The sequence below is a fragment of the Drosophila montana genome, unplaced genomic scaffold, assembly GCF_035044405.1.
Source record: "Drosophila montana isolate Dmon_TW-CO22-7 unplaced genomic scaffold, ASM3504440v1 contig_1505_1, whole genome shotgun sequence".
Lineage (NCBI taxonomy): Eukaryota > Metazoa > Arthropoda > Insecta > Diptera > Drosophilidae > Drosophila > Drosophila montana.
The window spans coordinates 4,716,587-4,744,029 of record NW_026996452.1 but is presented as its reverse complement, the minus strand read 5'-3'; the positions used below and the strand labels follow the sequence as shown (position 1 = coordinate 4,744,029).

The 27,443-nt window shown below is 40.9% G+C and overlaps 6 protein-coding genes across 6 annotated transcripts; 1 reads left to right on the top strand and 5 right to left on the bottom strand.

The window, feature by feature from the left end:
* Positions 1 to 5,351: 5,351 nt before the first annotated feature.
* On the bottom strand, positions 5,352 to 7,703 carry LOC135436568 (uncharacterized). Its single transcript, XM_064694207.1, has 7 exons — positions 7,401 to 7,703; positions 7,031 to 7,338; positions 6,420 to 6,973; positions 6,224 to 6,370; positions 6,053 to 6,163; positions 5,833 to 5,990; positions 5,352 to 5,770 (listed from the first exon to the last, which is right to left on the bottom strand). The coding sequence occupies exons 1-7, from the start codon at positions 7,615 to 7,617 to the stop codon at positions 5,487 to 5,489; spliced, it is 1,779 nt and encodes a 592-aa protein (XP_064550277.1). The 5' UTR covers positions 7,618 to 7,703; the 3' UTR covers positions 5,352 to 5,486.
* A 1,235-nt stretch (positions 7,704 to 8,938) lies between these two features.
* Positions 8,939 to 12,280, bottom strand: LOC135436522 (uncharacterized). Its single transcript, XM_064694149.1, has 7 exons — positions 11,977 to 12,280; positions 11,609 to 11,916; positions 10,989 to 11,557; positions 10,785 to 10,931; positions 10,616 to 10,726; positions 9,860 to 10,017; positions 8,939 to 9,793 (listed from the first exon to the last, which is right to left on the bottom strand). Exons 1-7 carry the CDS (start codon positions 12,191 to 12,193, stop codon positions 9,507 to 9,509), a joined length of 1,797 nt encoding a protein of 598 aa, XP_064550219.1. The 5' UTR covers positions 12,194 to 12,280; the 3' UTR covers positions 8,939 to 9,506.
* A 424-nt stretch (positions 12,281 to 12,704) lies between these two features.
* Positions 12,705 to 14,930, bottom strand: LOC135436533 (uncharacterized). Its single transcript, XM_064694161.1, has 7 exons — positions 14,691 to 14,930; positions 14,329 to 14,636; positions 13,693 to 14,258; positions 13,496 to 13,642; positions 13,331 to 13,441; positions 13,113 to 13,270; positions 12,705 to 13,045 (listed from the first exon to the last, which is right to left on the bottom strand). The coding sequence occupies exons 1-7, from the start codon at positions 14,905 to 14,907 to the stop codon at positions 12,759 to 12,761; spliced, it is 1,794 nt and encodes a 597-aa protein (XP_064550231.1). The 5' UTR covers positions 14,908 to 14,930; the 3' UTR covers positions 12,705 to 12,758.
* On the bottom strand, positions 14,868 to 16,261 carry LOC135433256 (uncharacterized). Its single transcript, XM_064689273.1, has 5 exons — positions 16,071 to 16,261; positions 15,904 to 16,007; positions 15,659 to 15,820; positions 15,314 to 15,596; positions 14,868 to 15,156 (listed from the first exon to the last, which is right to left on the bottom strand). Exons 1-5 carry the CDS (start codon positions 16,259 to 16,261, stop codon positions 15,069 to 15,071), a joined length of 828 nt encoding a protein of 275 aa, XP_064545343.1. The 3' UTR covers positions 14,868 to 15,068.
* A 494-nt stretch (positions 16,262 to 16,755) lies between these two features.
* Positions 16,756 to 19,574, bottom strand: LOC135436578 (uncharacterized). The gene is made up of 7 exons (XM_064694220.1): positions 19,256 to 19,574; positions 18,889 to 19,196; positions 18,274 to 18,833; positions 18,053 to 18,199; positions 17,866 to 17,976; positions 17,191 to 17,348; positions 16,756 to 17,127 (listed from the first exon to the last, which is right to left on the bottom strand). The coding sequence occupies exons 1-7, from the start codon at positions 19,470 to 19,472 to the stop codon at positions 16,850 to 16,852; spliced, it is 1,779 nt and encodes a 592-aa protein (XP_064550290.1). The 5' UTR covers positions 19,473 to 19,574; the 3' UTR covers positions 16,756 to 16,849.
* Positions 19,575 to 23,879: 4,305 nt separating this feature from the next.
* Positions 23,880 to 27,186, top strand: LOC135436549 (uncharacterized). Its single transcript, XM_064694183.1, has 7 exons — positions 23,880 to 24,184; positions 24,247 to 24,554; positions 24,612 to 25,165; positions 25,255 to 25,401; positions 26,445 to 26,555; positions 26,618 to 26,775; positions 26,838 to 27,186. The coding sequence occupies exons 1-7, from the start codon at positions 23,968 to 23,970 to the stop codon at positions 27,122 to 27,124; spliced, it is 1,782 nt and encodes a 593-aa protein (XP_064550253.1). The 5' UTR covers positions 23,880 to 23,967; the 3' UTR covers positions 27,125 to 27,186.
* Positions 27,187 to 27,443: the final 257 nt, after the last annotated feature.

Below are 27,443 nucleotides of genomic sequence, written 5' to 3'. Positions count from 1 at the left end.
GATTGTATTTGTGCAAATTGTGAGGCGGCCACTGTGGTCATAATTGTAGTTATAGGATGCAAGTATTGTTAGTTTATAAGCATTAATTGTATTAGAATAAGAGCATAGTAAATTAAGGGCAAGGAGCCACGTAGCCAGCAAGGGCATCATTTAAATTTGAATTTAACCGCCGGCCGCCGCAGCAACCGTGCGTTGTTGATCGGTTGCTCAACACCGTGTTCGAGAGCGCAACTTCAGTTCGGCGGCGAAGAGCGAAAGCTCCGAGGTGAAGTTGCGAAAGCTCGCGGCGAAGTTGAGCGACCGAGGCATGCGCACGGTTCGCTGGCGAGCGTGCCGGGACTTTGGAAAGAACCTTAAGGGTGAGTAGACGTGCGTCGCAACGAGAAAAATCATAGAGTGTGTAGCGGAGCGCTAGAGCTCCAGAACAGTGCGGCAGGGTCTTAGTTTAGGAAATACGACAAGATAGCGTTAAATAATAAGTGAACAAAAGTGCGTATGCCGTGTTTATCAAAAGAAACTCGTTAGTTCTTTATTCTCCGGTACCCTGTTTGTTCTAACATCGGAATAAGCCGATGTTCAACTGTAGGGACTGTAGCCCAGGAGTGGGTATTACTGGGATAGTGTAGTCGAGTGTAGTGTAGTGCGAGGCAACGGCCCGCTAGTGTAGCATACCCTAAAGGGAAAGTACCCTAGCGGAGAACAAGAGAATAATAATATCATATATGGGTGAAGTATAAAACTAGGGGTATTAGGTAGTCCAGTATACCCCAGCGAACATTTTTATACCCTGTGTTAGGCAGAGGCAGAAAAATGAACACGTGCAGCATTTTAGCGACGAAAATGCTTGCAAAAATCTAGCACGCAAAGCAAAGAGACGAAAACATAACGGTCGGTCGTAAAAGTACAGCGTGCGCGCGCCAGACGGGCGACGCCGAGACCACGCTCGCACACAGTCGACGTCGGCGTCGAAGGGCCGTTAAGGCGCCGCGGTCGCGGCTGTACAGTTCACGCGCGGTGAAAAGTTGAATTCGTCAGTACAGTTGGCGAAAGCAGAACGGGTGCGTTTAATGATAAACAATATGGAGTGAACAATAAAAACAGACAAATACAATACGAGTTATGTAAATGAACGAGGATTTAAAGATGGGAAAACGTCAAGTGGATAAGTTTTTTTTTGTGTGAAGTGAACAACAACAAGAAAAAGATTTTTATAAAAGTTATAAAAAAAAATTTATTTACTTTTTTATTGTTTGTGGAGTGACCAAAAATAGAAAAAAAAAGAAAATATATATATGTATATACAGAAGTGAATAAATAAATGAATAATTACCCGAGGAAAATAAAATAAACGAGTGACAAAGGCAAAGACAAATACGGACCAAAGTGACGGATGGTCAATATTGAAACGAACATTAAGTGCAGATTTTTTTTATTATATTGTTAAGGGTTCAAATTGAAAAAAAAAAAAAAGAAACGGAAAAACACAAACAACAACAAAAATATATTAATAAATATAAATGAAAAGAAAATAAACCTGCACAAACCAAAGAGAGTTACATAAATCAACGGAACGAGAATCGCCCAAACACCAACCACGAAAATCAAGCGAGAGTCCACGAGAGAGAGCGGCGCAAGGAGGAACTAGTGGCGATCGCTCGTGAGTTCGGGCTGGACAAGGTAGGGCGCGTGGAGGAGCTGCGTAAGCGGCTGTCCACCTACGTGCAGGATGGCGGCCATTCAACTGAGATTTGGGCTCGGCTTGCCCAGCTGGAATCTCAGTACGCTAAAACTCTTGAGCTGTCATCCTGGGGCGTCCCACCCGACTTTGGCGGGCGGTCGCATCAAAAATCGGAGCTCGACCTTAGGAGCTCCCAGTTGTACGGGCGTTTGCAGGCGCCCACCCCGAATTTATCCGTCTCGGGTGCGGAGGAGGCTCTTGATCTCGGTAAAAACGAAGACCGTCGAGCAACCGCGGCCAACGCGGAGGTAGGGCGGTCCCCTGCCGAACCGGGTGGTGGTCCCTACCACACTAGACCGTACCCTCAATCGGAGGCGAGGCCACTTCCCAATGTCCCGGAGCAAGTTCGGAAGTGGGGCATGAGGTATGATGGCTGTTCCGACCCCCTTGGGTTCTTAGAGGATCTCGAGGAGTGCGCCATCACCTATGGCATTGCCCTCGACCGAATGCCCCGGTCAATGAGCGAAGTGTTCTGCGACAGGGCTGCGCGTTGGTTTTTGAGCAGTGGACTAAGGGATGTGCCGTGGTCCGTGTTTAGGAGGGGTTTCCTGGAGTTTTTCTTACCTCCACGTTACTTCGAGAGGCTTGAGGACGAGATCCGGTCCCGTAGGCAGCGCGTAGGCGAAGAGTTCAAGGAATATTTGATAGAGCTGAGGGCTCTTATGCATCACGCTAGATACGAGCCGGCGCAAGAGCTGCACCGGATATACGAAAACGCCGCTCCGGAAAACAGGCTTTGTGTGTGACGGCAAGACTTCTCTACCCTATCCCAGCTAACTCAACTGGCTGTAGAATACGAGACCGTCGTGAGGCAGAGGGCGGAATACTCAGGAAGCCAACCCGTGAGCCAGGGTGTCTCGAGTTCGAATAGTGCAGAATGGGCGAGGGCGGCACAATCCCCGGGGGGACATCTCAACCCGTTCCGATCTGCTCCCAGCGGATCCGGAACGACCGTTGTAGACAACAGGGTGTCCGCCCCACCCGCGTAACTCACGCAGAGGTGGCCCATCGGATGATAAGCCAAGGGGCCGGGAATGGATATGATCCGGGACGAGCGTGTCGTAGGTGCGCACAGGAGGGGCACTTCGCCAGGGAATGTCCCAACGCCCCCGTCTTATTTTGTTGGGTATGTGGAAGCCGGGGCAGAAGTAGTCAGGAGTGTTGTCGCCGCGCGGAGGCGGGAAGCGGGCAACGGCGTCGCCCGGGCCAGGATCGGGTCGGCGCCGAGACACGCGGAACGCAGAAGTAGGACACCCACTGAAGGTGGACGGTGGCCGGATCGTCGCTAAGGTAGAGATTGGCAGACGAACGATGCCTGCTACCGTTGATACAGGGGCCACTCGCAGCTTCATGAGTGAAGATTGCGTACGCAAGTGGGCGATTCGGGGGAGAGTGGAGGACATACAGGCGCGCATACGGCTGGCAGATGGGTCCACCCTAGAGGTAGGGAAGGCCTTGAGATTAGACGTCAGCCTAGGGGGAAAAACAATCAGCATGATGATGCTCATCATGCCCTCAATGTTAGACCACGTCGTCCTGGGTATGGATTTCCTGAGTGCAATGGGAACTACCATACGCTGCGGCCAGGCGGAACTGGTCCTAGAGGCAGTGACGGCACCGGTCGTGGGGCCAGGAACGAGCGAGGAGCCGAAGGTAGGCCTCCCAGGTCATGAAAGGGGAGCACCTGCTCGGCTACTGAGAGAGGATACCAAGAGGGAACCGAAGGAAGGCCTCCCAGGTCATGGAAAGGGAGCACCTGCTCGGCACCCGATGGAAAAGGTCGTGAAAAAGGAAGTGAGGTCCGGTTCAGATCGAGAGCCTGAAGAGCCCAAGAGGCGGCGCGTAGAGCTGCAAGGGCAGATCTACGCTGGTTACGGAAGCGGCACGGCGGAAACGTGCCAAGGAAAGGACAGAGTAGGAGCAATGGCCAGAATCCACACGGAAGCAGGGGGCCAGGAGCGACTGTCAGAGTCGAGCGATCGTGGAGCTCTATCTGGAGTCGAAGTGGTACCTGGAGGGGGCGAGAACAGCATCGAAGAGGCGGAGTGGCCAGCGGATCTAGATCCGGAACTGAGGGAGTTCCTGGAGTCAGAACTGGCACTCTTCGAGGGGCTCGGAGGAGTCTCGCACATCGCGGAGCACAAGATCCGGCTAAAGGACGACAAGTCGTTGAAGCAGAGATATTATCCGAAGAATCCGGCCATGCAGAGGGTGATTGATGAGCAAGTGGATGAGCTGATCCAGGCGAATGCCATCGAGCCTTCGGGTAGTCCGCACAGCGCCCCAATCGTCTTAGTCAAGAAGAAGACTTGAGTGGCGCATGTGCATCGACTACCGACAACTCAATGCGCATTCCATTCCGGATGCTTATCCTGTGCCTCGTATTAATCACATCCTGGAACGGTTGCGTCACGCCCGATTCATTTCCACTTTGGATTTAAAGCACGGGTACTGGCAGATACCAATGGCAGCCGACAGTCGAGAGTGTACGGCGTTCACGGTCCCTGGAAGAGGTCTTTTCCAATGGCGGGTGATTCCATTTGGGTTACATTCGGCGTGTGCGACATTTCAGCGAGCCTTGGATACGGTAAAAGGGCCGGAGATGGAGCCTCATGCATTCGCCTACCTAAACGACATCGTGGTAATAGGAGCAACGAAAGAACAGCATGTAGAGAATTTGAGGCTCCCATGGGCATGGGAGCAAGAACAGGAGGAGGCATTGCGTCAATTGAAAGATAGCTTGACGACTGCCCCTGTGTTAGCTTGTCCGGACTTTTCCGCCAAATTCGTCTTGCAGACTGACGCGAGTGAGTATGGCCTCGGCGCGCAGCATCTCCGACCCCAGAAAGTATATATATTCTTGATCAGCATCAACAGCCGAGTCGACTTAGCCATGCCCGTCTGTCTGTCGGTATGAACGTAAGGATCTCAGAACCTATAAGAGCTAGAGACTTGAAATTTTAGCTGTAGGTCCTCCTAGTGCCCGCGTAGATCGAATTTGTGTCCGATATTCGATAACTTGCCCCGTTTCCAAGTCATCGATAAAAATCGATATCGAAATCCTGTTTTTGGGCAATTTTGGTAAATAATATGAGCTAGAGTCATCAAACTTGACATGTAGATTCTAGAATAGTATATACATATCAAGTATCTATCATTTTATACCTATCGCCTGTTGGAAGAAGAGGGTTCAGGGTATCCCATCCCGACTAGAACCTCTTGTTTAATTTTACTATGCTCCCTCCATTTATTTAAAATCTTATTTACATCGGACTACTATATCATATAGCTGCCATAGGAACGAACAGTCGAAAATTAAGTTGTTATATGAAAGACGTCCTTGTGTTTCAAGATATCTGCACCATGCTTGGCATTAACTACTTTCCCTGTGCTTCTTAGATACGGACAAAGCACTATGAGCATTATGAAAAGGTTGTGTCTGCAGGGGTATTAAATCTTCGGCGAGCCGAAGATGGACCTTCTTTCTCGTTTTTGTATAGTCTTACTTATAAAACTATTATTTATTTATTTATTTACGTGATTAATTATTATACAAAAAAATAACATAATAACTAAAGGGAGGGAGTGCTAGCTTCTAGGGGCATCGACTAACTTATATATATGTTAAAAAAGCGATCGTTGTTGTATTTTAAGAATTGATAAGTCAAATGTACAAAAATTTTGCGACGATAGTTTAAATGGTTTTGACAATATAATAATGTTTATAGACACTAAGCCAAACAAAAAGCTATTGTTGTTCCCGCTTGGAAGCTTCTTCTACAACTCGGGCACTCTGTGCCTTGATCCTTTTGCGATTCGGAATATTGGCCATGGTCTTGTCGTTAATTAAATCATCTCCTAACGCCACTATATCTTGCTCTTCGCCTTGGTTGGTTTCGCGCTGCTCAAAAGTAGCCAGGAAAGCGAGATGATAACTATTTTTACTCTGCTTTAAACTTGCACTCATCTGCGGACTGTAGCCCTTCATCAGCTTGTATACAGAACGCTTGAGAAAAGTCATAATTACATCGACTGTGTATAGCAGAAAAAAAATAATTATATAAGATTCCTTCAATAGGATAACTCAACTCAACTATCTGCCGGAACCAGCTCGGGGGGCACAGCATACACGTTGTACAGCTCGAATTTGAGAAGCGGCAGCCTTAAATACGAATTTGGATAATCTTTGCGAACTTCTTTGGGACTGCGATTTACATGGCGGAGGACTACTACCAAATTCCAAAGAAATAAGCTGTGAACACAAATGGAAATTAAAAATTTGATTGAAATACGGTGGGTTTCTTAACAGCTCACCGCAACATCACATAGAGATCGGCGCGGTTCCTAATATGCGAGACAGTTTCCTCCTCAAATTCGTTTTCAAGTATCAGAATTTCTTTTAATTCTTTGATGCGCGCCAGACGACTGTCGAGCAGATAATCAAAATAGAAAAAGTAAGAATAAATAAATGCAAAAGCTTCTTACTTAATTTCCTCCTCCGATAGATTGTTTATTAATAGAGCCGAGAGCAAAGTAGCGCATTTCTTTTTGGTGCGCAGCATTTGTTTACTTTGCCAATCATGTTCATTCTTACGACGCATGTTTACATTGTCCTTAAATCTACCCTTAATGCTGTGGCGAAGATTTAGATACAGTTTTTGAGGGACTTAAGAAGACTTACCGAGGATAGATCTCCTTTGCTTGCGAGCATAAGGTCTTTAATTTTAAGTTTTTAATCGTTTTTTCAATGGACCGCAGCTGGGCTTTGAGAGCTTGCATGCTCTTGGTCTTACGCACATAGCGCTTGGGGTCTGCTGATAACTCTTTGACCTTGACGACGACCGGCTGGCCGCTAACAACGGGCTTTTTCAGGGAGTTCAATATTTGTAGCTTGGCTCTAAGATTTTTTCGCGACTTCGACTCCAATTGCAAAAACTTGTTATTGAGTTCCTTAAATTTGGCTATCGCTGGCATGCCAAGGTAGAGTATATGCTTTATAAAATTCACCTGATCCTGCATGTCGTCGTCGAGAGAGCGCAAGATTGGTTCATAAAATATTTCGTCCTGTAATAGCACCTGGATCATTTTCTTGTATGTGGTGTTAATGGTGCGAATGGCTTTCAAACGCAAGTTAGAATTTTCTATTTTCTTTCGTAATACGCGCGATTGCTGCTCCTCCTCCAGCACAAACTCATTCTTATACTTGATCAGATTTTCCACCTTCGATCGATTTACCTGTAAAAGTGTGGAGTCTTAATATGTGTTTGATCGCTGAGCTAACATTTGACCAACTAATAAGTTTTTATATTGCGGTTTTAGCACCGACAAACGCGCCTCCAGACGATCCCGCTCCTTGCGCAGGACAAAGGTGCGCTGATTAATATTGTCCGCAATCAGGTGAATGGGCATATTTTGGTAGAGACGTTGCATATCCCTATGCTTGATCAACATGTTGCGTATCTTATGGGCGTTATTCCCGGACGAGATTTTCTTCAGCTTAAGGCGTCCATCGGTGCACTGCGTTTTCAAATGCTTTCTCTCCACCAAAAGACGCGAATGATTCGTCTTGGTCTCATGTCGTTTGTATATTACGCGCCGTTCTAAGGAAGCATTTTATGATCAGGATAACAGGATTTGTGCGCAAATAGCATGAAGCACGTACCTAGAAGTTCGGCCATGTTTGCAAATTGCTCATTCACCGAACCCGGAGTCCAGTTATCGTCAACAATGAGATGCTGGGCCGCAATGGACATGCCGAAGAGTCCATGGTATTTTATGGCCCGCGGACGAACTGGCTTCGGAGCCATCGGATCCGTATCGTTTGTGGTATCCCGCCGGGAGCGGAAATCTAGGCTCTTCTCTTGCTTAAAACACGGCATTGTGAATATATCTTTTTTTTGTTTTATTTTATAAGTTGGAGTGTTATGTTTTATGTATATCTTGTGTGAGTAGTATATTTGTAATGAATATTTCAGTTATAATCATGTTTCAAGAGTTGATAACTTTTTCTGGATTGCTAGATTAAGCCAAAAACTTCGTCACCTCACCTCAATATATTTGAGCAGAGTTGCCACCCAGTTTAAATACATGACGATCTGCTATTTGATGAACTTATCTAATTTAAGAAATGAATAAATGTATGAAAAGACGAAAGATTTTTTTTACACATTTATTTTGCACTAACATTTCTTTTTGTGTTTTTTCGTTTACTTTTATATTGTTTTTTTGCAACAGAAGTTTTTATACAGTTCGTAAAATGTTTCAATAGAAGTTTCGGTTTTCGCTCTGTTGAGTATGTAATATTACTTATATTAGACTGCATAAAAATGATTCTGATTTTCGTGAAAATATTTGGTGTACATTCTTTCTTTTGCTTTCGCTGGGTAATAATTAACTAATAGAAACGCATTAACAATTCGATTACAAATAAATCTCTGACGTTCCGTTTTAATTGTGTGTGATGAATGTGTACGATAAACTGTATTGCACATCTTATAATAAACTACAATTTATGTATGTATGTAAGGGAATAGCTAACACGCTAAGCTTTTATTTGGAATTTCATGTGTATTTTAATGTAAATAATTAACTTGTCTTTGGCAAGCTAATTTCTGTGTTAATTGAAAACATCCACATTTCTTTGGGAATTCTTAGGTTTATCTAGATAGTACATACATACTTTGTTCATGTAGATAGTACTGGTAAGTATGTTAGTTTTTTTCTTTTTTTGGTTTCTTTTTAAAGATCTAGAGTAAGGTTTTCCTTTGAGTAAGGTATAGCTCAAATAGCAGCGTAGAAATATTGTCATAAAACACTTTTCTTTTAAATTTGTCGTTTCGTTTTAGTTCGTGTAAAATTTAGCTAAATTTACATTGATTTATTCGGTAGCTTAAGCTTTCATGAAAATTCCATGCCTGATTGTTGAAATCAATTTTTTAAAAAATTGTGAACGCTTAAGTGAGAACATTTCATTTATATTGGCAAAATCAAAACCAATAAATAAAACTAGTTTTAACAATAAGTAATTCTTCTTTAAAGTTTTGCCTAAATAAAGTTGTTAGATTTTTATGATACTCGCTCGTTCACAATATAATTTTGGGTTTTCTTTTCTACCTAGAGGAAGTGGCTTTTTATGGGGTCCGAGGAAATGATTAATGGGCCCTATTAAAATGCTTATGCACACTATAACGAGTTATAGTGTTATAAAGTGTGTCACAGATCGTATAATATCCAAAACTATTTTTTAAGTGAAGAACAATCGCAGCTTTGATCTATAAGATAGGTATCTGTGTACACAGCTCATAAATAAAATGAGAGACTCTCTTGTCCACAATTATATTGTGTGGCAACAACAATTGTGGCGACTACTGCAAACCCAAACGGGAGGGCGTCCCATTGCAGCCGAAATCCAAAGCAAAGCAAAAGCCAAAGTTGAGGCGATGAAATCCCAGACTGCGCTGCCAACCGACTGTTTGCAGCAATTTTGGATCAATTATATGAAGTTAACTAGCGACTTCTGCAGACAACGTCATAGCCTCAACGCTTCCATTGTTTGGCTGGCGATTGTCCAATGCAGCTCACGATTTATTCAATTTTTCTTCTTGTTGTTTTTTTTCTCCTCTCGTTACTATTTATTATGAACAAATTCATTGCAGTACTCTACAATCAGACTCTTAAGCTTTGGACTCTTCAAAATTTGGCCATCTGCTCTCTAAAAAATGTAAAACCTTAAATTTTGTTCGTTAAAACTAAAAGAGATATATGTGGGTTATTCATCCCGTTTTGCGAGCTCCTCTAAGAATTTGGTACTCTGCGCCTTAATCTGTTTGCGATTCGGCACATTTGCCATTGTCTTGTGATCCGTAAGTAGATCCTCTCCGGGCGACACGATCTGCTGCTCATCCTCATCGATTTGCTCGTACAATTCGAGGCTGGCAAGGAAATCGGCATGATACTCTTCCCTGTTGCGAGCTAAAATTGCCGGTTTCATTTCCATCAAGTAGCCCTTCATCAATTTGTACACCTTACGCTTCAATACGTGCATCACAATATCAACTGTGTGATTAAAATAGTATTATATATATTATCTTGTTATATAATATTATATTATTTGCACTCAACTGTTTTCCTCGTAAATCTCTGGTGCTGCGGCGCGCATATTGAGCATTTCGAATTTCAGAAGTGGCAACTTCAAATACGAATTCGGATAGTGAGAGCGCAACAATTTTGGCTGGCGATCTACGTGCCGCAGTATTTCAATAAGATTCCAAATACTTACGCTGTAATAGCAAATATATTTAAGATTATTTATTAACGAAAAATCGAATGCTGGGAATTCTTGCGTAAATAAAATATACCCTAATATTAACGCCATTTCTATGGAAAGTATTGGAAAATTAAAAATATCCGTTAATCTTAAGGAGGTTTGGGCTAGTCTGGGCTAGTTTGGGATTAAAAATACCTCTTATGCTCAACGGTTAATGACATAGTCTGGCAACGTTATGATACATTTTGCACAATTAATAAAAATCCCTGCCAATAGCTTAGTCTGGCAACATCGTGCATAATTTAAATAAATCCCTTATTAGCATGGTTATGGAAAGTCTTGGTCAGTGTAGTTGCTTAAATATATTTTAGCCTTGTCAAGCAATTCATTATCCCCTCATTAGACATATTGGATAAATGATAAATACTCTGTATTTCGCTTAGCCATGGAAATTGTGGACATTGTAGTTAGAGTTCAAATGATTAAGCATATTAGCAGCTTAATTTTCTGTTGGGTATTTGTGATCAATCAAGCTGTTTTAGTCTCACAAATTCGGGCATCTCAGTTCTAATTTAGAAATTAAATATAGATTGTGTATTGTGTTTACTTACCGCAACATGACATAGGCGTCGCCGCGATTTTTCAGATAGGTTAAAGTCGACTTCTCGTACTCCGTTTCGGTTGCAAACATTTTGCGCAAATCCTTAATGCGCTCAAGCCGACTGTTGAGCATGATTTTAGCAAATAAGTAACAAATTCGATTTTAAAGGGGTATCTCACTTGATCTCCTCCTCGGATAGATTGTTCACCAGCACACCCTTCAACACATTGGCGCATTTCATTTTCGTCTCGAGCATCTCGTGAGCCAACATATCGCAGTCGATGATGCGATGGAGCTTCTCATTGTTGTCCACCTGGCTCTTCATGCTGCAATCGGAATATTCAACTTGGGCTCTTGGCTGTTTATCGTTTCAGAACGCTTACCGTGGATAAATCTCTCTCGCCTGCGAGCAAAGCGTCACAAACTTCACCTCCTTAATGGTATTCTCGACGGACTTGAGCATTAGCTTGAGCACCAGCATGCTGCGCGTCTCGCGCAAATAGCGCTTGGGATCTGCGCTGGGTGGGATCTCCTCTTTGGGCTTTGCACGCGTTGCCCGCAAAGAACCGAGTGGCTTTACGATTTTAAATGAGGACAGCATCTGCAGCTTGGCCTGCAGATTTTTCCGCGACTTATCCTCCAGCTGTCGATACTCGTAGTTAAGCTCCTTAAACTTGGCTATGGCCGGCATGCCCAAATAGAGTATGTGCTTTATGAAATTCGCCTGATCCTCCATGTCACCATCGAGAGAGCGCAGAATTGGCTCGTAAAAAATTGCATCGTGACGTAGCACCTGTATCATTTTCATATATGTCGAGTTGATGGCCTTGATGGCCTTCAAGCGCACATTCGAATTCTCAATTCTTTTGATGAAACCCCGCGATTTGATTTCCTCTTCCAACACAAACTCGTTTTGATACTTTATGCGATTTTCCAGCATGGCGCGTTTCATCTGCAGTTAAGAAATGAAGCACTATAGCTCATACACTAATCGACGACCTACCAGCATTTCTCTGTACCGACTCTTTAGTTGACCCAATCGACACTCGAGACGATCCCGCTCCTTGCGCAGCACAAATGTACGCTGATTGATATTGTCCACGACCAGATGTATGGGCATTCTCTGGTACAGACGCTGCATGTCCCTGTGATTGATCAGCAGGTTGCGAATGTTGTGGGTATTATCTCCGGAAAGTACTTTCTGAAGCTTAAACCGTCCATCGCGACACTGTGATTTTAACCGCTTACTTTCCACCAAGTAGCGCTGGCGATTGGCCTTTGTCTCGTGTCGCTTGAAGACCGCACGACGGGCTATCAATTTGTAGTATTTGACCTTAAGGTATATATGTACTATGTACGTCGAAGGCTTACCTAACAATTCGGACATGCCACCGAATTCCTCGGTCAAGGAGTTGGGGCTCCAACGATCGTCAACCATCACATGCTGGCGCACATAGGACATACCGAAGAGTCCATGGAATCTCAAGGCGCGAGGATGCACTGGCTTGGGCGCCAATGCATCTCGATCGGGCGCCTTATCACGCCGAGGGCGGTGTGATAGACTCTTCTCACGCGTAAAGCAGGGCATTGCAAGTGTATTTATTTATCCGTTTTTTTAAATATATTTTTATCTCAAAAAAATTAAAAGAACTGTACTAAACCGAAGAAAGAACTAACACTCTGAATAAATAACAAACTAAATTAGTAAGTAAATATAATAGAAAGTAAATTCATTGGCTACCTAAATTGGAAACTCCGAAAACTTATTTCGGGCTCGCATTCCAGTGTATGCCTTAGACAGAGAACACTGTTGCGAGGGTTATTCCATTTTCCTTACTTATAGTAGTGCATTTAAATAATAATTAAAACTATAATCAAAATAATATTTCCCATTTAATTTAATACAGTTTTACATCCATCTAATATTCCCCGAGTTGGGATCTTACAAAACAAAATGGCCGTCTTATTAACTGTTGATTACCCTTCGATTGCAAATCAAAAAACCTGCTCAATCGATATCGATAAATTTCACTTAGGGAAACTTTGCGATCGGCTATCGATTTCGATCCCCATTTTTGTGAATTCGAATATTTATACGATTTGCTGTATATTAATATTTATTGTAAATACAAATGCATAGATATTTTTGTACATTATAGTTGTTCTTCACGTCTGATAGCTTGCTCGACAGTTCTGTTGCTCAGGCTCTTGATCTGCTTGCGATTCGGTACATTGGCCATGATCTTCTGGTCCTGTATTATATCATCAGCAATTGCTGCCTGATCCTCGTCATCATCCATGAATGCGTTAGTATTGACGGTGGCCAAATAAGTGGAATGATACTTTTCTTTACACTTATGCTTCGACGGTTCCATGTCCGCGTTGAAGAGATTCATCACCTTATATAGTTTACGCTTAAGCACGTTCATAACCTTCTCAACTGTGTGCAAAAAAAAATAGGGTACAACTTAAAAACAGTTCGCTTTTAGCGGATTTCTCAACTTAACGATCTTCCATGTAAAGCTCTGGCGGCGCAGCGTACATGGTTAACAAATCGAATTTGAGAAGAGGCAGTTTCAAATACGAGTTCGGATATTTCCTCTGGAAAGTTTGGGGGTTGCGATCGACATGTCGCAATATTTCAATAAGATTCCAAAGACTTAAGCTGTATGGCCAAATAAAATGGAATGCAATAGTCAATTGCAAGAGAAAACGATAGACTTACCGGAGCATAATAAAGGCATCGCCGCGATTCTTTAAATACTCCATTATCTTTAACTCAATATTCTCCTCCTCTTTCATAGCTTTTCTCATGTCGTTAATGTACTCCAGGCGGCTGTTTGACATTATAGTTGAAATAATTATTGCATAAATATGATTATGTGCATACTTAATTTCCTCCTCGGATAGATTGTTGACCAAAACGTCCTGTAGCACAGAGGCCAATTTCATTCGGTCCTCCAGCGCATATCGAGTCATCCCCTCGCGCTCTGCGATCCGACGTATATTCTCATTGTTCTCCACCTGGCTCTTCATGCTACAAACAGATGGTAAGACTTTAGCCGTTCTTGATTGTGCTAGACTTACCGCGGATAAATCTCCCTGGCCTGGGAGCAGAGTGTATTAAGCTTTACCTCCTTGATGACCTTCTCGACGACATTCAGCACTTTCTTGAGCAACAGCATGCTGTGCGTCTCCCGCAAATAACGCTTGGGATCTGCTGTTGCAGAGAGCTCTTGTTCGGGCTGAAAACGCGTTGGTTTCCTAGCAACAGCTGGCTTTTGGGCTAATGAGACCAGTAATTGTTGCTTTTGCAAAAGAGTTTTAAGTGACTTTGCCTCCAACTGTCGATACTGCACGTTGAGCTCCCCGAACTTGGCTATCGCTGGCATGCCAAGGTAGAGTATGTGCTTTATAAAATTCGCCTGATCCTGCAAGTCGTCGTCGAGAGAGCGCAAAATTGGCTCATAAAATATTTCATCCTGCAAGAGCACCTGCACCATTTTCTGATACGTAGAGTTAATGACCTTGATGGCCTTCAGGCGAACATTCGAGTTTTCAATCCTCTTGATGAGCCCTTGCGACTTCACCTCCTCTTCTAAGACAAACTCATTCTGAAACTTGATGCGGTTTTCTAGAAGTGCACGATCAATCTGTAAATAAATTTATAAATATTTAATATCTTATTTCTGCATTTATTCATCATTTCTTATTAAGACCTACCAGCATTTCTCTGTACCGACTCTTTAGCTGACCCAATCGACACTCGAGACGATCCCGCTCCTTGCGCAGCACAAATGTACGCTGATTGATATTGTCCGCAATCAGGTGAATGGGCATTTTCTGGTACAGACGCTGCATATCCCTGTGTTTGATCAACAGGTTGCGAATGTTGTGGGTATTATCTCCGGTTACGATGTTGATCAGCTTTGTGCGACCCAGGCGGCATTGCAACTTAAGTCGCTTATTATCCTTAAATAAGAGCTGGCGATTGGCCATTGTCTCGTGCCGCTTGAAGATCGCAAAACGGTCTGCCGATTAAGTGGTAATTAGTCCCGCAGGATGTGCATATATCGATCACTTACCCAACAGTGCGGACATGCCACTAAACTGTTCGGACAAGGAGTTGGGCGTCCAACGCTCGTCGACCACCAAATGCTGGCGCACAAAGCCCTCGCCAAGGAATCCATGGTAGCTGAGGGCGCGTGGATGCACTGGCCGCGGTGCCATGGCATCTCTGTCATTTTGCTTATCCCGCCGCGAGACGTACGATATGCTATTCCTTCGCATAAAGCAGGGCATTGTGTTTTATTTGTTTTATTTTTTTTTTTATTTTTTTTGTTTTTTAATTTTTTTAAGGTTTTGTTTTTTTATTTTTGTGAAACTGTTGTATTGAAGTGTACCTAACAATTAATGTGACAAATATGGAGCATGAGGCATGTAAAAATGAGTAGAAACTTAAGTCATGGGCTGCTATGAAAAATTTTAATGTATTTCACAAGTTTTTTCTCATTTTTTATTTTTACAAATTGAAAGCCAAGAACGAGGCAGCTGCAAAGTCAAAGCACATCCAGGGTTCAATCTAATCTGCACATCGGAGCACGTAAAAATTGTCTTGTTTTAATAAACCCATTGCGAGCTTAAATCAAATGCGCCTAATTGGACAGGTAAAGTTTATTTATGTTATTAAAATTAATCTGCACATTACTTTTCATCACGCCTGGACGCCTCCTCCAGAAGTCTGGCACTCTGTGCCTTGATCTGTTTGCGTTTCGGTACATTGGCCTGGGTCTTCTGCTCCTGCAGCAGATCCTCCCCAACTGTTTCACCCCGTTGCTGATTCTCATCGAAGTAATCGTATTTATCAATTGTGGCCAAATAGTCGGCATGATATTTTTGTTTACTGCTCTTTAACGATGACATCATATCCGCATTGTAGCCTTTCGTCAGTTTGTATACCTTACGCTTGAGTAGATGCATAAGCTTCTCAGCTACATAAAAACAGACAAAATAAATAAAAATAAATTCTTTAGTATCGATTAGCTTAATATACCGTTTTCGTCGTATAGCTCTGGAGCAGAGGCAAACATGGTAATCATATCAAATTTGAGGAGTGGCAATTTTAAGTACGAATTCGGATATTTAGTGCAAAAGGCTTTAGGATTGCGATCTACATGCCATAATATATCAATAAGATTCCAAAGGCTTACCCTGTCTCAGCAAATGAAACAAAGAATTTAGTCAAAAATTATAAAGTAAAAGTAAACAAATAAAGCTTATGATTTACTTTTGCAAAGCTTACCTGAACATGGGCTCGATTTGTCATATATTCCAAAGTGTCCTGTTCGAATTCCTCATCCGCTTTTAACGCAACTTTCAGCTCTGCAATACGCTCAAGTCGACTGTCAGGCAATATAATTAGAATAGTTAATTTAAAAAAATTATGAATTAAAGGAGCTGCTCACTTGATCTCCTCCTCGGATAGATTGTCGAGTAAAGCCCCTTGCAGCACTGTGGCGAATTTCATTTTGTGCTTCAGCGACTCATGAGTCTGCATTTCATGGTCGATAATGCGATGCAGCTTAACATTGTTTTCCACTTGGCCTTTAACGGTGTTGACTTGAACTATAGCAAGTATTTGTTGAAGGCTCTTCATGAAGCCAAGATTTGTAACTTGCCGTGATGATTCTTGCGTGACTTCTCCTCCAACAGTCGAAACTCGCGACTGAGGTCCTTAAACTTGGCTATCGCTGGCATGCCAAGGTAGAGTATATGCTTTATAAAATTCACCTGATCCTCCATGTCGTCGTCGAGAGATCGCCAAATGGGCTCATAAAATATTACATCGTGTAATAGCACTTGGATCATTTTCTTGTTTGTGGTACGAATGGCTTTCAAACGCTCGTTAGAGTTTTCTATTTTCTTTTGCAATATACGCGATACTATCTCCTCCTCCAGCACGAATATATTTTCATACCTGATCAGATTTTAAACTCTAGATCATTCCATGGCTTGCTTTTTTCATTTCTATTTATTTTAAATCTTTTTTATTTAATACATATAAATGCATAAAAACGAATTTTCAAAGAACAAAAGGCTTTCTTAAAATTCTTCTTTATGTTTCCCTTAAATAATTTCGTATAAGACGTATGTATAGGTTATTTTAATAGCATACAAATATATATCATTTAAAAATATTATAAACCATTAATCTAATATTTTTTTTTTTCGATACAAAAATATCTTAGTTGTTTTCATTGAATCTGGCCGCTTCCACAACTTTGGCACTGAAAGCCTTAATTTGCTTTCGAGACGGAATCGTGGCATTCGCCTTGTCATCGTCGAGTCCAACCACAGCCATATGCTCATCCTCTCCATTGACACTTGAATACGTTTTGCAAGTAGCCAGAAAAGCCTGATGATATTTATTCCTGCAGATCGGGGTCTCCGATTCCATTTGCACCGTGTAGGCCTTTACCAGCTTGTACACCTTACGCTTGAGCACATGCATGAGTTTATCAACTGCGTATTTCGAAATAACTAATATTAGTAATAGCTATTTTGTGATGCGCTGCTTAACTCAACTGTCTTCCTCGTAGAAGCCTGGCGGCATGACGTGCATATCGAGCAATTCGAATTTGAGCAATGGTAACTTCAAATACGAATTGGGATATCTAAAATTGAAATGCCTAGGATTCCGATCGACATTTTGCAAAATAGCAATAAGATTCCAAATGCTAACGCTGCATTAAATAAGAAAAAGAGGATTAGAACAGAAAAGAATAAAGACAGCATGGATATCTTTGGCATGCCGAAGATATGCATATAGCATGTCTTTTATATGATACCAATTAAATTGCTACGATATTTCAAAAATATATTATCATATATTACGAGAATAGAGAAAAGAATGTGGCTTGGAATTCTTGAAGAGCAAAAAGTTGAGACAATCTAATTTTAGACCGATATGATACTATATAAGATGTAGTGATACGATGTTAATAAGATTTTACTCGTAAATGCAAATGGTGGGAATGATATCTTGAAAAACAAAAGAGCTTTTCATACAAGAGGCTAAGATTAGACCAATCATTCCTAAAAGATATTGAAAGCCGATCCGGCCGACATATGTACTGCCTGCAAGTTTCGTGACTATGTTTTGAAATTGAGAGAGACCATTTTCCAAAGAAAGAAAGAGACAGACGGAAATTAATATATCGAATCGGATGTTAATGCTGATCAAAAATATATATACTTTACCGCAACATTACGTAAATATTCGCGCAATTATTGATATAGTCGACAAGAGATTGCTCGAAATCCTCATCCTCTTTTAAAATTTTTTTCAATTCTCGAATGCGTTCAAGTCGACTGTCGAAGAATACAAGACGTTAAACATATATCAAAATTAAATAGGATATTTGGAATAATTCCAAATAGTACACACTTGATTTCCTCTTCGGATAGATTGTTTACTAGCACCTGCTCCAGCACAGTCGTGTATTTCATTTTGGACCTGAGCATGTGGTGAGCCTGCAGATCGTTTGCGATCTCCCTGGCCAGGCTTTTATTGTTCTGCAGTTCACCTTTAACGCTGCAAAAGGAGAAAGTTTGTTTAAATTTGCTAAAAATTTTGTTAAATTTTGACAGGAATTTCTGTAGACTAACCGTGGAAAAATCTCCCTGGCTTGCGAGCAAGTTGTTATATATTTTAGGTTTTTGATGGTATCCTCGATGAGGCTTGACTGCGCCCTGAGCGATGCCATGCTCCGTGTTTCTCGCACATAGCGATCATTGGGATCTTCGCTAGTGACGGGTTTCTCTTTATCCTTCGGTGGACCCACAACAGCAGCAGGCTTTTGCATTGAAGCTAAGATTTTCAGCTTGGCCTGCAGATTTTTCCGCGACTTTTCATCTAAAAGTTTATACTCGCGATTGAGCACATTAAACTTGTTAATGGCAGGCATGCCTAGAAAGAGGATATATTTAATCATATTTGACTGATCCTCGATGTCATCATCGAGGGAATGCAGAACGGGCTCATAAAATATTTCATCCTGCGACAGAACTTGCACCATTTTCTTATATGTGGTATTAATGGTTCGAATGGCTCTGAGCCGCACACTAGAGTTTTCTATTTTTTTAAGCAACACACGCGACACGAGCTCCTCCTCTAGAACAAACTCATTTTCGTATCGGATGCGATTCTCCACCTCGGCGCGATCTATCTGTTTAAGCGAGTATATTGATGCATGTTTCACTTTCTCGTAGCTTTATACCTACCAGAAGTTGATTGTATTTACGCTTTAGCTGATCCAAGCGATTACTTAAGCGATCTCGCTCCTTACGCATGACAAAAGTGCGCTGATTGATATTTTCCAAGACCTGATCTATGGGCATCTTCTGGTAGAGACGCTGCATATCCGTGCGGTTGATCAACATGTTACGTATCTCATGGGCATTATTCCCGGTCGAGATATTCTGCAGCTTGATGCGTCCATCAGTGCACTGCGTTTTCAACCGTTTACTCTCTTTGCGGAGAAGCCTTCGATTGGCTTCCTTTTCATGCAAATTGTAGATTCGGCGACGGGCTAAAGAACAACATATGCTCATAATCTCATAGATGATATCAGATGACATGAGCACTTACTCAGCAAGTCTCTCATGAGCGTGAACTGCTCGTTCAGCGAATCGGGCGTCCAGTTATTGTCAACAAAGAGATGTTGGCTCACAAACCCCATTCCGAGAAGTCCATGGAATTTCACTGACCGTGGACGAACTGGTTTAATCACGACGTCTTTTCCATTACCCCGCTTTGCCCGCCGCGGGCCCAATGATAGACTCCTCTCTCGCTTAAAGCATGGCATTTTAGATAAATGTTGTTAATATATATATTTTTTTAATATATATGTTTTTAAGAAGCGTTTGTATTGTTATGTGCGTCACAATTGGAATGAGTTGTATGCTTTGAATGTTAGCTTTGGGTTTTGAATAAGTTCATCAATATGAAAGTATTTCCACAGCCAACATTTTAAACGGAAAGGAACATGACTAATAAAAAAGTTTATAAAATATGTTTTGATATGAAATATGAAGTTTATTGGCCAATTCCTGCTTTCAAAAAGTATCGATATAATGAAAAGATGAACATTCCTTTCATAAAAAATTCGAAATTTTCGAAAGCTTTGAGCAATAAATAAATAAATAAATAAGTAAATAAATAAATAAATAATATTATTATTGTATATTTAAAACGAATAGAGATCAGCTATACATATATTTATGTGTGTAAATGTATTATGTTATAAGGCATGCGTTGTATTAGCCATTTATTAAATTGCTTGCTGCATTATTTAAAAAACAATCATCAAATCAAATCCAATATATATTTAATATATATATCTATATATAGTTGATTTATAAATTGTGTAAATAACACTGGGGCAGCAATACGCTGAACTATGTTTAAATAAAAGTCTCATACAATACACGTTGTAACAGATTTGTTTTTTATATAATTTTGTTAAGCATAATGACTCCGTAAAACTGAATCCGTCTATCTTGATATAGATAATTCTTTTCGTTACAGTTGGTTAGCAAACTCGTAAAGCAGAATTATTTATTGTTAAAACAAGTTTTATTTATTGGCTTTGATTTGGCCAATATAAATTAAATGTTCTCACTTAAGCGTTGACAATTTTTTTAAAAAATTTCCTCATTAAAGGTTTCTGAAACATACAAATAAATTATCTTTTATGAGTCTACCAAAAAATTGTGTTTACTTTCAAAATTTCCACTTTCGAAATTGTGATTATTTAATTTTTAAGATACTGAAAATAAATATGTACCTAAAGAATATTTAATAATTTGCGCTATGCCTAAAAGTAGACAACACTTTTAAATAAACAGCGGGGCGCCGTAGAGTAGGCAACTCTCTCACACACACACACACACATATACACACCAATGCAATAATATTAGAGGCAACAATCAGGCATGGAATTTTCATGAAAGCTTAAGCTACCGAATAAATCAATGTAAATTTAGCTAAATTTTACACGAACTAAAACAAAACGACAAACTTAAAAGAAAAGTGTTTTATGACAATATTTCTACGCTGCTATTTGAGCTATACCTTACTCAAAGGAAAACCTTACTCTAGATCTTTAAAAAAAACTTAAAAAATGAAAAAAACTAACTAAAACTAACTAATTACCAGTACTATCTACATGAACAAAGTATGTATGTACTTTCTAGATAAACCTTAGAATTCCCAAAGAAATGTTGATGTTTTCAATTAACACAGAAATTAGCTTGCCAACCTAAAGAAAAGTTAATAATTTACATTAAAAAACACATGAAATTCCAAATAAAAGCTTAGCGTGTTAGCTATTTCCGTACATACATACATTACTTGTAGTTTATTATAAGAAGTGCAATACAGTTTGTGAGGCGGCCACTGTGGTAGCCACCCCACAGTTCATAATTGTAGTTATAGGATGCAAGTATTGTATAGTATATAAGCATTGTATTAGTTATAAGAATGGTTAACACAAGATGCCAAAGTATTGAAGTGTATAATTAAGGGCAAGCAGCCACGTAGCCAGCAAGGGCATAATATAAATTTGAATTTAACCGCCGGCCGCCGCAGCAACCGTGCGTTGTTGATCGGTTGCTCAACACCGTATTCGAGAGCGCAACTTCAGTGCGGCGGCGAAGAGCGAAAGCTCCGAGGTGAAGTTGCGAAAGCTCGCGGCGAAGTTAAGCGACCGAGGCATGCGCACGGTTCGCTAGCGAGCGTGCCGGGACTTTGGAAAGAACCTTAAGGGTGAGTCATTGAGTAATAAAGAGACAGAGCTGAAGGCTTGCTTCGAGCTTTTTTTACCGTTTTAAAAATCCCGAGAGGTAGATCGGGATGGTCCGCAAACGCAAAATCCAACTCAAAAATAAAGCTCATTTACTATAGGAAGCAACAACAAATCACTCGCAAAACAACAACAGTGCGCATGAAAACCCATTTGTTTTTTTCGTCGTCCGTCTTGATCAAAAGTTTCTGCGCGATGATGAGGACATAGGAAACTCAGTGCAAAGAAAAGGGACAAATAATGCCACTGTGTTTGTTCCTGGTTTCTCTGTCGTTCTAACAAGGCGGCGCGTAGAAACAACAACAACACTATTTGGGTTCTAATGTTGTTGTTGCATAGCCGAGTCTCGGCGCAAGTAGGTAGAAAAATCGAATGCGAGCAGGCCATGCCATTTAAATCAAAGGGTTACGCATACGGCGCGTCTACATCATATACTATGACGTCACATCTTTACGTTTATTTAAGTTATAAATTAATTTTATAATAATGCATGTATTTAATAATGCATTACTTTATTGTACGCAACGGTCGCACACAAAAAGCCTTAAGCTGTGACGTCACATGCGCAACAGAATGTTGCAATCTTCTCAAACTCATTTAATCCCTTGGCTGGGAAAACACATACATGCATATTTTTGCCAATGTGTGTGAGATGAGACACACATGCCAACAACTATTTGGCGTGTCGAGGCATTGATACCCTTATTTATAGAAATGGTATAGAATGTTTAAAGAAAACAATTATTATTGATTGTACTAATAGTTGCACACTAAATACGAAATTATATTTTTCTCAGACATTGGGTCAAATATGTGTATATAAGAAGGTTAGTGGTACTTGGTTACAGAACTTATGAATAGTTAAAATACCCTATTTTGAGAAAGGGTGCCTTGCTGATCGAAAAATGAAAATTATAAAATCTGCCGGGCTGCTTGCAAGTTGAAGGCGAGTGGAGAAGAAGAAGACATGACTTTGCGAATAAAAGGCATAGCAGTGCTTAGAAACCACAACAATAAGTTAGAAGAGTGTAGAAGCTTATATCATAGGCTGTAGCTTCAAACCAAAAAGGGATAGCAGGGACAGAATTTGGGGTGTGCTTTTTTTATTGTCGAGTCGTTTGTTTTAATTATGGTTGTTGTTGGTTCATATGGGAAATATTCTGAAGTTGTCTTTTATTTTTGGGCAACGGCAGAAGTAGCTATAGACAGCCGAGTGTTGTGCTTGCAATTTGTCATTGAGTTATACTAAATTTGGTTGCAACCTTGCTATCGCTCGTGAACTGTTTGGAAAAAGAGCTTTTGATCCAAAAGCCTCCTCTGTCTCTTTATTACTCAATGAGGGTGAGTAGACGTGCGTCGCAACGAGGAAAAATCATAGAGTGTATAGCGGAGCGGTAGGGCTCCAGAACAGTGCGGCAGGGTCTTAGTTTAGGAGATACGACAAGATAGTGCTAAATAATAAATGAATACAAGTGCGTGTGCTGTGTTTATCGAAAGAAACTTGTTAGTTCTTTATTCTCCAGTACCCTGTTTGTTCTAACATCGGAATCAGCCGATGTTCGACCTAACCTAGAGTAGGAGCATGTGGTACGGGACTGTAGCCCAGGAGTGGGTGTTACTGGCTAGCGTTTGGATAGTGTAGTCGGTGCGAGGCCACGGCCCGCTAGAGTTTGGGTAGTGGAATTGGTACGAGGCCCCGGCCCGGCAGTGTAGTTGGTGCGAGGCCACGGCCCGCTAGTGTAGTTGGCGCTAGGATACGGCCCGATAGTGTAGTTGGTGTAAAAATAGAGCTAGGTTTGGTTTGGTCAAAATATCTATTCCCCTCTTCCTTAATGTCTTGTAACTCGCTGGACCTGGTAAGACTGAGAGTCATACCCCGGCCAGTAGCTTCTTTACAAGTTTATCGTACACATTCATTACACACAATTAAAACGGAACGTCAGAGATTTATTTGTAATCGAATTGTTAATGCGTTTCTATTAGTTAATTATTACCCAGCGAAAGCAAAAGAAAGAATGTACACCAAATATTTTCACGAAAATCAGAATCATTTTTATGCAGTCTAATATAAGTAATATTACATACTCAACAGAGCGAAAACCGAAACTTCTATTGAAACATTTTACGAACTGTATAAAAACTTCTGTTGCAAAAAAACAATATAAAAGTAAACGAAAAAACCACAAAAAGAAATGTTAGTGCAAAATAAATGTGTAAAAAAATGTCTTTCGTCTTTTCATACATTTATTCATTTCTTAAATTAGATAAGTGCATCAAATAGCAGATCGTCATGTATTTAAACTGGGTGGCAACTCTGTTCAAATATATTAAGGTTAGGTGACGAAGTTTTTGGATTAATCTAGCAATCCAGGAATATTTATCAACTTTTGGAACATAGTAAAACTGGAAATATTCATTACAAATATACGACTCACACAAGATATACATAAAACATAACACTCCAACATATTATAAAATACAACTAAATATATTCACAATGCCGTGTTTTAAGCAAGAGAAGAGCCCTGATTTCCACTCCCGGCGGGATACCACGAACGATACGGATCCGATGGCTCCGAAGCCAGTTCGTCCGCGGGCCATTAAATACCATGGACTCTTCGGCATGTCCATTGCGGCCCAGCATCTCATTGTTGACGATAACTGGACTCCGGGTTCGGTGAATGAGCAATTTGCAAACATGGCCGAACTTCTAGGTACGTGCTTCATGCTATTTGCGCACAAATCCTGTTATCCTGATCATAAAATGCTTCCTTAGAACGGCGCGTAATATACAAACGACATGAGACCAAGACGAATCATTCGCGTCTTTTGGTGGAGAGAAAGCATTTGAAAACGCAGTGCACCGATGGACGCCTTAAGTTGAAGAAAATCTCGTCCGGGAATAACGCCCATAAGATACGTAACATGTTGATCAAGCATAGGGATATGCAACGTCTCTACCAAAATATGCCCATTCACCTGATTGCGGACAATGTTAATCAGCGCACCTTTGTCCTGCGCAAGGAGCGGGATCGTCTGGAGGCTCGTTTGTCGGTGCTAAAACTGCAATATAAAAACTTATTAGTCGGTCAAATGTTAGCTCAGTGATCAAACACATATTAAGACTCCACACTTTTACAGGTAAATCGATCGAAGGTGGAAAATCGGATCAAGTATGAGAATGAGTTTGTGCTGGAGGAGGAGCAGCAATCGCGTGTATTACAAAAGAAAATAGAAAACTCTTACGTGCGTTTGAAAGCCATTCGCACCGTTAACACCACATACAAGAAAATGATCCAGGTCCTATTACACGACGAAATATTTTATGAGCCAATCTTGCGCTCTCTCGACGACGACATGCAGGATCAGGTGAATTTTATAAAGCATATACTCTACCTTGGCATGCCAGCGATAGCCAAATTTAAGGAACTCAATAACAAGTTTTTGAATTTGGAGTCGAAGTCGCGAAAAAATCTTCAAGCCAAGCTGCAAATATTGGACTCCCTGAAAAAGCCCGTTGTTAGCGGCCATCCGGTCGTCGTCAAGGTCAAAGAGTTATCAGCAGACCCCAAGCGCTATGTGCGTGAGACCAAGAGCATGCAAATTCTCAAAGTGCAGCTGCGGTCCATTGAAAAAACGATTAAGAACTTAAAATTAACGACCTTATGCTCGCAAGCAAAGGAGATTTATCCGCGGTAAGTCTGAAGTCTGAAGTCTGAAGTGTGAAGTCTGAAGTGTGAAGTCTGAAGTCGGTTAAAAAACTGTATCTAAATCTTTGCCACAGCATGAAGGGTAGATTTGAGGACAATGTAAACATGCGTCGTAAGCATGAACATGATTGGCAGAGTAATCAAATGCTGCGCACCAAAAAGAAATGCGCTACTTTGCTCTCGGATCTATTATTAAATAATCTATCGGAGGAGGAAATCAAGTAAGAAGCTTTTTCATTTATTTATTCCTGCTTTTTATATTTTTATACCCTGAACCCATTAAAAATGGGTAAAAGGGTATAATGTATTTGTGAAAATTTATGTAACAAGCAGACGAAGCCGAGTCGATCTAGCCATGTCCGTATGTCTGTCTGTCCGTCTGTCCGTCCATCCGTCTGTCTGTCCGTCCGTATGTATGAACGCAAGGATCTCAGAACCTATAAGAGCTAGAAACTCAAGTTTTAGCTGAAGGTCCTCCTAGTGCCTGCGCAGATCGAGTTTGTTTCCGATTTTCGATAACTTGCCCCGTTTCCAACTAATCGATAAAAATCGATATCGAAATCCTGTTTTTGGGCAATTTTGGTAAATAATATGAGCTAGAGTCACCAAACTTAACACGTAGCTTCTAGAATAGTATATATACATATATATCAAGTATCTTTCATTTTATAGCCATCGCCACCTCCCTGCTACCACCACAAAGCTATAAATCAAGTTAATAATCCAACTTGTATTGCCTACCAACTTAAGCCACAAATCATATGCAATTAACTTTTTGAGAATACACAAATATTCCATGACACAATAAGATGTACTGCTAAGAAACACAAAAGTTATGTGCGCACGTGTTAGCAGCAGCTAGAGCAAATTCCAAGAATTTCTGTATACATGTACACACACATATTCATGTGCGTCTGCTTTAAATTCTATAAACAGCATTGCAATTGCGATTGTATTGTTTTCTGTGCTACTATTTAAATTGGTTTTTTTTCTCACTGAGACTCGATTGCTGGCGTGGCATGTAGTGCTGTTTGTAGCGGGTTCGAACCCTACCGAGGAAACTATTTTTTTTTAGCTGGTGTGGCTGTTGAGTAGAACCTGCCAAAGGAACTTTTTATTTTTATTAATTTATCTTTATTACTACTAAAGCAAACGAGCGCGTAGCGCGAGGTGCATTTAGTGTTGGAATAAGAGGGTTCAGGGTATCCCCTTAGTCGGGAGCTCCCGACTAGAACCTCTTACTTCTTTTTTATCTGATCGACAGTCGTCTGGCGCGCATCAAAGAATTAAAAGAAATTCTGATACTTGAAAACGAATTTGAGGAGGAAACTGTCTCGCATATTAGGAACTGCGCCGATCTCTATGTGATGTTGCGGTGAGCTGTTAAGAAACCCACCGTATTTCAATCAAGTTTTTAATTTCCATTTGTTTTCACAGCCTATTCATTTGGAATTTGATAGAAGTCCTCCGCCATGTAAATCGCAGTCCCAAAGAACTTCGCAAAGATTATCCAAATTCGTATTTGAAGCTGCCGCTTCTCAAATTCGAGCTGTTCCACATGTATGCTGTGCCCCCCGAGCTGTATCTGGAAAATAGTTGAGTTGAGCTATCCTCTTGAATGAATCTAATATAATTTTGTTTTTTCTGCTATACACAGTCGATGTAATTATGACTTTTCTCAAGCGTTCGGTATACAAGCTGATGAAGGGCTACAGTCCGCAGATGAGTGCAAGTTTAAAGCAGAGTAAAAATAGTTATCATCTCGCTTTCCTGGCTACTTTTGAGCACCGCGAAACCAACCAAGGCGAGGAGCAAGATATAGTGGCGTTAGGAGATGATTTAATTAACGACAGGACCATGGCCAACATTCCGAATCGCAAAAGGATCAAGGCACAGAGTGCCAAAATTTTGGAGGAAGCTTCCAAGCGGGATCAACAACCCTGATTTATATACATATAACATCTGACATTACACATATATACTAAAATAAACACATTACAAAAATATTTCATTATACTTGTATTTAATGCTCAAAGCTTTCGAAAATTTCGAATTTTTTATGAAAGGAATGTTCTTCTTTTTAATATATCGAGACTTTTTGAAAGCAGGAATCGGCCAATAAACATATTTCATATCAAAACATATTTTATAAACTTTTTTTTTAGTCATGTTCCTTTCCGTTCAAAATGTTGGCTGTGGAAATACTTTCATATTGATGAACTTATTCAAAACTCAAAGCTAACATTCAAAGCATACAACTCAT

Coding starts and splice junctions, on each gene's coding strand:
- LOC135436578 (XM_064694220.1), bottom strand. CDS start 19,472: ATGCCATGCTTTAAGCGAGAGAGGAGTCTATCATTGGGCCCGCGGCGG. Junction 19,197..19,255: donor GCTCATGAGAGACTTGCTGA/GTAAGTGCTCAT, acceptor GTTGTTCTTTAG/CCCGTCGCCGAATCTACAAT. Junction 18,200..18,273: donor GCCAGGGAGATTTTTCCACG/GTTAGTCTACAG, acceptor CTCCTTTTGCAG/CGTTAAAGGTGAACTGCAGA.
- LOC135436533 (XM_064694161.1), bottom strand. CDS start 14,907: ATGCCCTGCTTTATGCGAAGGAATAGCATATCGTACGTCTCGCGGCGG. Junction 13,643..13,692: donor GCCAGGGAGATTTATCCGCG/GTAAGTCTAGCA, acceptor ATCTGTTTGTAG/CATGAAGAGCCAGGTGGAGA. Junction 13,442..13,495: donor CTATCCGAGGAGGAAATTAA/GTATGCACATAA, acceptor AATGTCAAACAG/CCGCCTGGAGTACATTAACG.
- LOC135433256 (XM_064689273.1), bottom strand. CDS start 16,261: ATGAAGAGCCTTCAACAAATACTTGCTATAGTTCAAGTCAACACCGTT. Junction 16,008..16,070: donor CTATCCGAGGAGGAGATCAA/GTGAGCAGCTCC, acceptor ATTGCCTGACAG/TCGACTTGAGCGTATTGCAG. Junction 15,157..15,313: donor GCGTCCAGGCGTGATGAAAA/GTAATGTGCAGA, acceptor TTGACTTTGCAG/CTGCCTCGTTCTTGGCTTTC.
- LOC135436568 (XM_064694207.1), bottom strand. CDS start 7,617: ATGCCGTGTTTTAAGCAAGAGAAGAGCCTAGATTTCCGCTCCCGGCGG. Junction 7,339..7,400: donor AAACATGGCCGAACTTCTAG/GTACGTGCTTCA, acceptor ATGCTTCCTTAG/AACGGCGCGTAATATACAAA. Junction 5,771..5,832: donor CGAGCTGGTTCCGGCAGATA/GTTGAGTTGAGT, acceptor TGCTATACACAG/TCGATGTAATTATGACTTTT.
- LOC135436549 (XM_064694183.1), top strand. CDS start 23,968: ATGCCGTGTTTTAAGCAAGAGAAGAGCCCTGATTTCCACTCCCGGCGG. Junction 24,185..24,246: donor AAACATGGCCGAACTTCTAG/GTACGTGCTTCA, acceptor ATGCTTCCTTAG/AACGGCGCGTAATATACAAA. Junction 24,555..24,611: donor TGCAATATAAAAACTTATTA/GTCGGTCAAATG, acceptor ACACTTTTACAG/GTAAATCGATCGAAGGTGGA.
- LOC135436522 (XM_064694149.1), bottom strand. CDS start 12,193: ATGCCCTGCTTTACGCGTGAGAAGAGTCTATCACACCGCCCTCGGCGT. Junction 11,558..11,608: donor GTCGGTACAGAGAAATGCTG/GTAGGTCGTCGA, acceptor TCTTAACTGCAG/ATGAAACGCGCCATGCTGGA. Junction 9,794..9,859: donor AGAGATTTACGAGGAAAACA/GTTGAGTGCAAA, acceptor TTAATCACACAG/TTGATATTGTGATGCACGTA.